The sequence below is a fragment of the Cebus imitator genome, unplaced genomic scaffold (assembly GCF_001604975.1).
Source record: "Cebus imitator isolate Cc_AM_T3 unplaced genomic scaffold, Cebus_imitator-1.0 Scaffold110, whole genome shotgun sequence".
Classification (NCBI taxonomy): Eukaryota; Metazoa; Chordata; class Mammalia; order Primates; family Cebidae; genus Cebus; species Cebus imitator.
In genome coordinates this window covers 3,921,827-3,931,662 of record NW_016107425.1, presented here as the reverse complement: position 1 = coordinate 3,931,662, position 9,836 = coordinate 3,921,827, and the positions used below count along the sequence as shown (strand labels likewise).

General features: G+C 44.8%; 1 protein-coding gene across 3 annotated transcripts in view; it reads left to right on the top strand.

The window, feature by feature from the left end:
- Positions 1-1,577: 1,577 nt before the first annotated feature.
- Positions 1,578-9,836, top strand: part of SP3 (Sp3 transcription factor) — a 62,550-nt gene continuing 54,291 nt past the window's right edge. Inside the window, exons 1-3 of one of the 3 annotated variants that reach the window (XM_017538241.1) lie at positions 1,578-2,379; positions 3,000-3,145; positions 3,673-3,795. In XM_017538241.1, the coding sequence (XP_017393730.1) occupies positions 2,373-2,379; positions 3,000-3,145; positions 3,673-3,795 (276 nt within the window). In that variant the 5' untranslated portion in view covers positions 1,578-2,372. Of the gene's footprint in view, positions 2,380-2,999; positions 3,146-3,672; positions 3,796-3,913; positions 6,061-9,836 lie in introns of those variants that run through there. The other 2 variants (XM_037741906.1, XM_017538242.2) reach the window with 2 other exon arrangements.

Sequence of the window (9,836 nt, the reverse complement as noted above, 5' to 3'; positions counted from 1 at the left end):
TTGACAGGGTTTCACCATGGGGAGCACGCCGGTCTCGAACTTCTGATATCAAGTGATCTGCCTTCCTCGGCCTCCCAAAGTGCTGGGATTACAGGTGTGAGCCACGGCGCCCGGCTCGGTTATTTTTCTCAGAAGTTTTTTGCTTGTCAAAATGGTCTATGGACGTGCCGCCCCCACGCCCCCCAAAAAGAAAGAAAAAAGACAATGTCTCATATCAATTGCCAATTACTATCAATGAAGAAATGAATTTAATCCCTGTGGCCAAGTACTTTGCTCTTTAGGTAGCTGGATTAATGCTTTGCAAAAAGGGCATGGCAATAGTGTACTTATACCCACAGAACATATCCCCACTCCTGAAAAAAAAAACACCTGAAAATGCCTGAAATATTCTTTCAAGGGAAAGAGCTACTTTCCATCCAATATATCTAGGCAGGAAGAGTGATAATAGTGACTTCCTCTCTCCCTGTCCACTGATTTTCACCTGTCCTGCTCTTCAAAGCACCCATGTCTTTTTTTCCATCATTCCACCCCAAATCAGGGTTTTTGTGACTTTTATTTCCTTAAAAGTTTTTGTTGTAAAATAGTACACCATTTATACTATTCAACTTTGAAAGTGATTTTTCCACTTAAATATGAGCTCACAAGGACTTACTATTAGAAGAGATGAGCCCTATTCTTAGACTCAGAATTTTGGGTCTCATTTCCGCATGTTTGTGGTTTTTAGGTCAATTCCCTGGAAATTCGATCTTTCTACAATTAAGAGCAAAGTAACCATACAATGTTTCTGATCCTGTGAGCATAGGCGGTTAAGTGCTTTGGCACTGGGATGCATACTCACTATCTCACAAATGGATTACCTATTAAGTTGGTGCACACGAAATCTAGTTAAAGTGCTTGGACTTCACAACCTTGTCCACTAACATAACATCACATATCACACAAAATATAATAATCACAGTAATGGGAAGTCAGATTTCTAAAAAAGAGTTTTTGTGGACAGTATTTCCACGTCTTGAATTTAACTTCTTTCTTGGCAACTATACCTGAGGGTAACAGGCAGAGACATCTCTTAGTTGGCAAAACACAGACATAAAACCTGGCATTTTCCCCCAGGATGACAGCAAGGTATCAAGGATGCCAAAGAGGGAAGCAGTGTTAACCTAATCCAATACGTGAAACAAGATTGTAAAATACAACAAAAATGTTCCAGTGGGGGAAAAAAGGTACTTCACCGGTTCAAGACTTGAAAAATATTGGCAATGGTTGATGGGTTTGATTCAGGAGGTATCTGACTTGGTACCAGGAGGATTAAGAGGCCGGGAATAATACTTTTGCAGCAAAATGATTGTGTGACTGAATTTTTAAAAAATAGAATTCTGCCCCATTGAATACCTCTACACTGCACAAATAAAATGAAATTCAAGTCCTTGTTTTGGTGCCACTGGCCAGAATTAAAGCTCTCCTTCCGGATGTGAGATAACATATTTCTTTTTTGCTTTAAATGCCTCCCTCCAGGGTACGTGAAAGTGGGAGATTGGTAAGCTGAGGCTAAGGGGGATGGCTGTGACTGAGAATCTGAGAGCTAAATGTGTGAGAGAAAATCCTCCTCCAGCCTCGGAGGGGGTGTCTCCCCTAATACCAGCTCCCTCCCCCCGGGCTCGTGGGGCGGGTCTGGTTTGTTCAGTAGCGACAGCGGCCGCAACAGCAGCCCCGGGGCTGAGCGGCGGTGGCCTCCTGGCAGCGCAGGGAAACGGCGGCTCCAAGAGCGCGAGGCCCTGGGGAGATCCGGCCGAGGCTGCCGCCGAGATGGAGGAAGCGTCGAGTGGAGCCGGAGTCACCGGGGACGAATTTCCTCCCCAGCTCAGCTCCCCCACAGCTTGGTTAGGCCTGCTCCGAGCGCCTGCGAGGTGGAAGAGGCCTGCGCCTCGGGCCTGGCAGCCGCAGCCGACGAGAGAGGCGGGCACAGCGGGGTAACCGGCGAGCCGTAGCCGCTCTCGGGAACCTACGCTGCCACGGCCGCTCATTGTCTCTCCCCTTCCACCTGGGGGGCAAACAGGAAGCGCGCCGCCTGGCAGAGCGACGGACGGGCGCCTGGACCAATGAGCACAGCAGATGGAGAGAGCAGCGGCGAATGAGGACCAAGAAGAGGGGCGGGAGTTCCGGGCGGGCTGTCACCCTCTTCCCCCCTTTTGGGCTGGAGGCTCCACCTTTTGTGTTTCCCGCACAGTCAATCAAAATAGGAAAAAAAAATCCCCGGACCGCTCCGGCCGTGTCCGCCGCCGCTTCCCGCATCCTCTCCCGCCGCCGCCGCCTTCGCTCCTCACCATGTGTAAGGCGGCGGGGAGCCCCGCCTGAGGTGCCCTAAACACACTATGACCGGTACGTAAAGCCGAAAGAGAGCAACCCTTGCTGCTGCCGCCGCCGCTGCTGCCGCCGACCACAGCCAGCCCGGGGCCGCCGCCGCCGGTCCCGGCCCCGTGTGTGCGACCGAGTGTCTGTGAGAGGCAGAAAGCTGCACTCCCCTCCGCCTCCCTCCCTTCCCCGCCAGCTACCGTCCACCCCCGAAGCCCCAGCAACGCCGTCTCCCCGCCAGGCCCCGGGGCGGGCGGCGCGGTCCGCCGGGAGCGCATCCCCCTGTGTGCGGGCGCGGGCGGGCGTGTGTGAGTGACTGACGGTGCGAGAGGAGCGAGCGCGAGTGAGAGCGAGCGGCGCGAAGGGAAAGGGGAGGAGAGGAGAGGGGGCAGGGGCAGCGCGGGGAGGAGGAGGAGGAGGGAAAGAGGAGGAGGAGGAGGGTTACAGGCAGCGGCGGGCGGGGGCAGCAGCAGGAGGGGAGGAGGGAGCCGCCGCCGCCGCCGCCGCCGGAGGGCGGGTGGGGGAGGGGAAGGGGCCTGGGTCCGGGCTTTGGGAGTAATTTCGACTCGGCCCGCGGGCCCCCTCCCTCTCTGCCACCTGCCTTCCTCCCCCACGCCCCCACCCCCAATCCTGCTCTGTGCCTGCAGCTCCCGAAAAGCCCGTGAAACAAGAGGAAATGGCTGCCTTGGACGTGGACAGCGGCGGCGGCGGCGGCGGCGGCGGCCACGGCGAGTATCTGCAGCAGCAGCAACAGCACGGAAACGGCGCGGTGGCGGCGGCGGCGGCGGCCCAGGTGAGGAGCGGCTGAGACCCGGTCCGGCTCCCCCCTCGCGCCGCTTTCTCCTCCCCTCGCCTCTCCCCTCCCTCCTCAGTTCTCCCCTCCCTCCTCGCCTCTTCTCTCCCCTCCCCTCCGCTCCCCTCCCCCCGCCCCGGGTGCTGCCCGCCCGAGGCGCCAACGCTCCGACCCCGCCCGCGCCGCCCCGCCCCGCCCGCCGCCTTTTTTGTGCGCGTGTGAGTGTGGGCCCCAGCGCGCCCTCCTGGGGGTGGGTTCCGGGCGGAAGGCGGAGGCCCGGCGCGCAGCGCGCAGCCCGCCGCCCGCCTGCCCGCGGACCGGGGAGCCGGGGTGCGTGGAGCGGGGTACGCCAGGCGGGGGCCGGCGGCGGGACCTGGAGGAGGAGGACGACGAGGAGAGCGCGGGTTGGCGCTCGCCCGGTCGCAGTCGGCGGGGACCGAGTCGCACTTCCTGTGCGAGCGGCGGCCCGGCCCTAACTGCCACCCCCTCCCCCTGTCTCCCTCTCTGAACCCGCCCATCGGGGGTAGGACACTCAGCCGTCACCGCTTGCTCTGCTGGCCGCTACCTGCAGCAAGATAGGGCCGCCATCGCCGGGCGACGACGAGGAGGAGGCGGCCGCCGCAGCCGGGGCCCCCGCCGCCGCCGGAGCGGTAAGTCCCGCGCGCGGCCCGCCCCCGCCGAGGCCCGGCGCCCGCCATCCCGGGCCCGCGACGCGCCCGCCCAAAAGGCCTCCCCGGCGCCCGCGCTTCCCCCGACCAGGACCGGCCGCCGGGCCTCAGGGCGTCCTTTCCTGCTCTTTCGCATCCCTGCTTGGATCTGAAGCCAGCCCAGGCTTTCTCGAAATTGTCACTGCGGCACCTCGCACAAAATTCTTTACAAAATGAAGTCTGAGAGGGCGGGGGTGGAGGACTCCAAAATGGATGTTTGAGCAATTCATATCAGTGCTGAAAACTCCTTCGCTGAACACTACAAAATTTTCAAGCACAGCCTATCGGCCATAGATAGTATCAACTACAGGCAGTGTCTAGTTTTTAGTTTTGAACCTGGAGCATTTTCTGTTGGAAGTTACAAGATCTTACTGTTTTAAATCACACAGTATTTAAGAAATGAGGGTTTAGTCTTTGAATTACCCTTTTGTATGCAGGAGTGAACACACTTTGCCTTTTTAGTGACCATTTGAAATAATTGAATTTTAGTTTTTGCAGACTACTTAAATTTGCAGTTTTTTTTTTTTTTTTTGATAAGGGGATAAGTGAAACATTTTGCAGCCTTTGAAATTAGCAGAGTTGCTTGGATAGTACTTTAGCTTTTGAAACTGTGACTGTCAGTGTTAGAAACAAAAGTATACGTAAGGCATATTTACACGAATACTAACAGTACTAAGGGTTGAATTTGGTTGGTAAAACTTTATTTTATTATGACTGCTAGTCGGGTAAGATGTGGGATTTTTTGTATTGTCTGGGGCAAGGGGAAGAGCTCGCCTGTGTTATTTGGGGACTTAATACAAATAGTGTAGAAACAGTTTTTAGACTGTTGTTGCGGATTTTACATTTGGATCGTTGCTGTTGTGTTAATGTGTAGATTTGTTCGCCTATTAACATAATGAAAACCCACTCATTTGTGTGTGTGTGTGTGTGTGTGTGTGGTGGATCATAGGAATTGATTTGTGGAGTGTTATTTTGAATAGTTACTGAAGACAGAAGTTTGGGATTTGGTATAGTCTGCAGCAAATGCTTAGTATGTCCAAGTATTTAAAAGTTAAACTAATGTTAAGCTATTATTGGTAAATAGATATGTAATTTTAGTGCTTTGTTATAGGGGATGTGAATAGTTTTAATGTCTTGTTTTTTCATAAGATTAAGATGTAAAAATGTAAAATTATTAGACATTGTTATTTTTAAACACATTTATGAATTGGTAGGCCTTCAGCTTCACTGAGGATGGGTAGACCTTTTTTAACGAACTGTATCCCTCTAGTTCCAAAGTGCCAAAACCAACTGTTTATCTTAAAAAACTACTGCATAAGTAAAATTAGAAAGTAGATTGCTTCTACTAATCTTTTTTCCATTTCTAATGGAACAGAACTTTTCTTGTAACTGTTGTTTGTAAACTTTAGGTACCAGTTTACAGATGGGGGAGGGGAGAAGTAAGGAAGTATGGGTGAAAAATAAGCGTATGTACATATATATGCGAGTCTGAGGCCCAGGGATAGAGTACTGTTTCCAACCTTAGCCATCTGTGGCCATATACTTGTAGGGAAGTTGTTTTTATGCTTTTTTAGCTGCTTCTCTGAATTACTAAATTATTCCTGACAACACATTTGCTGCCAGATGAACATGAACTATAATCGATCTGATAAATCTGAGATTTACCAATCAAAATTCATCATAATTTGCCAATCATAGTAAAATGAAAATAGTTTTGCCTTAAAAAAAAGTTTTTTTTTTTTTTTTTTTAAATGATGCTTGGTACTTGCACACAAGATTTTTCACTTGGTGTAAAATTGGTAAGACTGGCTTGTGTATATTTGTCTTGGCAAATAGAAAATTTTTTTTCCAGTGCAAATCTGAACTTAAGACATTTTTTCGTCACATCTTCAAAAAGGAAGGAAATTCACGTGAATTCATGGGCTTAGATAATAATCTTTCATTTCTCAAATGACTGGGAACCATGAAAGGTTATAGCTGTGTTTTTAAGTAATTGTACTTTGGAATAATTTAAAATTTACAGAAAAGTTGGAAATACAGAACTGAGAGTTATCTCATACCCGTCATCCAGCTTCCCCTAATGTTAACCATGATACATTTGTCAAAACTAAGAAATGAACATTGGTATAATATTACTAACTAGACTTCATTTGCACTTCACCAGGTTTTCCACTGATGTCCATTTTCTCTTCTGGGATCCAGTCCAGGGTAGACAACACATTTCGTATATATTGTTTTGTTTAAACAAGTGGAAATATACACATACAGTTCAACTTTATGCCAGTTTAACTTGGTATTTTGAGATTAAAGGTGTCCTGAAAAGCCGATCAGCTGTGCTGAAGATTGTTTTTAATATTTGGATTTTGAATTTGTCATAAAAGAGCCAAGGGTGTTTGGATACCCACAGTACATTGCTGAAGAAGTCTAGTCACAAAGCAGTCTCACATGTAATGTCCTACAACATGGACTCTGAAAGATGGTTTTACAGCAAACCTCCTTTGTACTTAAGTTGTGTGGCTAATTTTAGTAGTAAACCAGGAAATAGAAAAAAAGACCTTTGTGCAAGTATTAACTTTGACCAGTTTGCATTTATGTGAACTTGTGGATTATTAATTTACTTATTTCGTTTGTACTTTAGTGGGATAAACTTAAGTGAACATTATGAAAATGATTGCCTGATCTTTGGTTTAGGTTGTAAATTTAGTGTTGCTTAGTTTGTCATATAAATGTTGGTGAGCTAAAAATCTAATGACTTCAAAAAAAGTCATTTTGCCATTATTTAAAATAAGACCTATGCTGTCATTGTAACTAATTCTTTGGGTAGGGTAATTATTTCTATTTTAAGTCTGTTTGAGTTCTTTTAGTGCTCTTTGAAGATTTAAAGAAACTTGAATATTTGCCTAAGTTCTTAGTTTGTTTCCACCTCAGCTTAACACTTGTTCATGTTTCCAGTTATACATTTTTCCAGTTATACTTGTTTCCAGTTATCCTTTCCTATTTCTGGCTTTCATAAAGGCATACGTGGGAACTAAGTTAATGATCATTTCCAAATGCTATGGAATAGGTGGTGTGAATTTTTTCTTTTTCCCTTTCCAGAGGTATTTTTGTATGTAGAGAGTCTTAGGGTGCCTTAGTTACAACTTTTTACAGTACTAATGCCAACATGCATGTTAGATGTTTTGTTTGTTTTTTTGAGAAAGTCTCCCTTTGTTTCCCAGGTTGGAGTGCAGGGGCGAAGTTATGGCTCACTGCAGCCTCCACCACTGGGACTCAATTGATCCTCCCACCTCAGCCTCCCTGGTAGCTGAGACTGTAGGCATGTGCCACCACACCTGGCTAATTTTTGTGGAGATGGGGTTTCCCCATGTTGCCCAGGCTTGTCTTGAACTCCTATACTCAAAGGATCCACCCATCTGGGTTTTGTTTGTTAATTGTCCAGTAATAACATTAGGTACTGAGAGGATCACTGGTGGATTTTTAATTTAGTTCGTAAACTTATGTAGACATAAGTTATGTAGTGGATTATCTTGCTTCTAAACCAAATACTAACTCTTGGTTGCCTGTTTTAATTTATTTTTATTTTTATTTTTTTGAGACTGAGTCTTGCCCTGTCGCCCAGGCTGGAGTGCAGTGGCACAGTCTTGGCTCACCGTGACCTCCACCTCCCAGGCCCGAGGCATTCTGCTGCCTCATACACTGAGCAGCTGAGCTTACAGGTGCCACGCCCGGCTAATTTTTTTTGTATTTTAGTAGAAATGGGGTTTCACCATGTTGGCCAGGCTGGTCTCGAACTCCTGACCTTGTGATCAGTCCGCTTCTGCCTCCCAAAGTGCTGGGATTACAGGCATGAGCCATCGCGCCTGGCTGTGGTTGTGTTTTTAAATCTCTTTTTCTTTTGATAGTGTTTCCAGCAGTCTGACACAGAATATTTTTCATACTTTTTTGTTTTTTTAGTCTCAGATGATTTTCTAATTTATTCCTTTCCCATTTGGTATTTAGTGTACTTTATCTCTTTCAGTGGTGTATTCTGATGAAATTTCTTTTTACAAATGATTATGCTTTACAAGGCTTTATAGTTTTGAAATATTTGGGGCTGATGCATTGTGGAATTGTGGAAATAAATAGGTTTAAAATTGGTTTAGACTTTTTCATAGAAGGCTCTTAATATCTCGAAATTTGTTTTGATCCATTGTGTCATTGTGTTTGCAATGATTTTAAAGTAAAGTAACTATTCATTCAGTAAATATATATTGATCTTACTCTTTGTTGGGAATTGTGCTAGGCATTGAATGGATGTTTTTCAAATTTATTCTCATAATCTTAGTAATCAATGATTTTGGGATTGCACAGTGCTCAATAGTTTATAAAACTTAATGTTTTTCTGTGGTTCTTATGACCCTGCACGGTAATGTTTTTCTGGTTGTTGACATGGGGAAATTGAGTTGATCTTACACAATTCCACAGTGTAGTCAGAACTAGAACTCAGTTCTGAGTTCTTTTCTTTCTAGTATAATATGTTTTTCTCTGTCAGGCGTAGTTTTAGCATAAATCATCCAGTAGTTTTCTGATTTTTTTTCTCCATTTCATTTAGAAAATAGGGTGTTTAGCAAATTTTTTTTTTAAACTGCAAATTCATTACCTTAAAAAAGTCTCTTTTCTTGCTTGATTCTTTTACTTAAATTATCTGTTGCTTTTTGTTTTCATCTTTGTGTCACAGGTATTTTATATGCTTTTCGTTTTCTGCTTATTCAGAAAAGTTCTGAACAAATCACTTTGCTCTAGGTTTGGAGATTTTCCTTCAATTAATGGCCTAAATTGCTGGGATAAATGGAACCGCAGTTTATTTTTATCTAGTTTCTGGAGAGGGGGTGACTTGGGCAGTATTTACTCAGATTTGTCATTTGAGTAGTTGTGTTTTGTTTTCAAGGAATTTCTTGACTAGAAAGCCGTTCAGTGATGGTTGAATACCTGCCTTTATTACTATTTTGTAAAAAAAAACCCAACAACTTTAGATGCTGCAAATTTGACTTTTTCTTTTAAAGAAAGGAAACAGGACAAAATGCCAGTATTATAAAATTAATTTGTGTCTGAATTGCTATATTCTTTGATAAAAATTCAATACTTGTAAATTTAATGCTAGTCAGAAAAAAATTTCAGTGGATTCTTCAGGTGAGCGATAACCTTAAGATAAAGATTGGATTTTAGACGCTTTAGTGTAGATTTAGTATATAGATTTAAATATTTGTAGTTTACTTAAAATGCTGAGAGACTGAAATGATGCATGATTTGTCACTGTAATGTTAGGAAAGGTAATTTAACCTTGTAATTTCTGTACCAGATTGAAGTTGCAGAATGACATGTGACTTTAATGTCTGATGCTTCATTTTAAAATAGTTTAGTAAGTGTAATTTAAGTGTATGTAAGACAGATTACTGTTTTAGTTCAGGCCTAGAGATTTGTATTGGGTCTCACAGTTTCTCAGCCTTTAGTCTCTTCTGCCTTTCAGTCTCCTTCACTGAGCCTTAGTTTATCTTTATAAAACACAGATGTGATTGCACCACTCACTTGCTTATAAACCTTTTATAGCTTTCATTCACTGTCTGCAGGATAAAGTCCAAACAATTTAGTGGGATCTGTGAAGCCATTTACAAGCCTTGATAAAAATGTCTAGTCCTGTTCCCCTTTACTTTTCTTTCTGAATATGGGCCTTTTTGGGGCCTTCTCTTCAACTCCAAATTTCGTATTATTATTTAGGGTTTCTTTCTTTCTGTGATTTTGTTTCTATGTCTTTATTAATGCCTCTTTTTAAATTGACTATAGTACAGTCTTACATTTTATTCTAATACTAGTTTAAAATACCTCTAATGAAATCTTTTTTTCAGTCTTGTATCTTCCACAGAGTGTTTTTGATCATATGACTACTGTATGCTAATTTTCACGTTGTATTATCATGGACGTGGGTATGTTTGCTTGGATTTACAGTG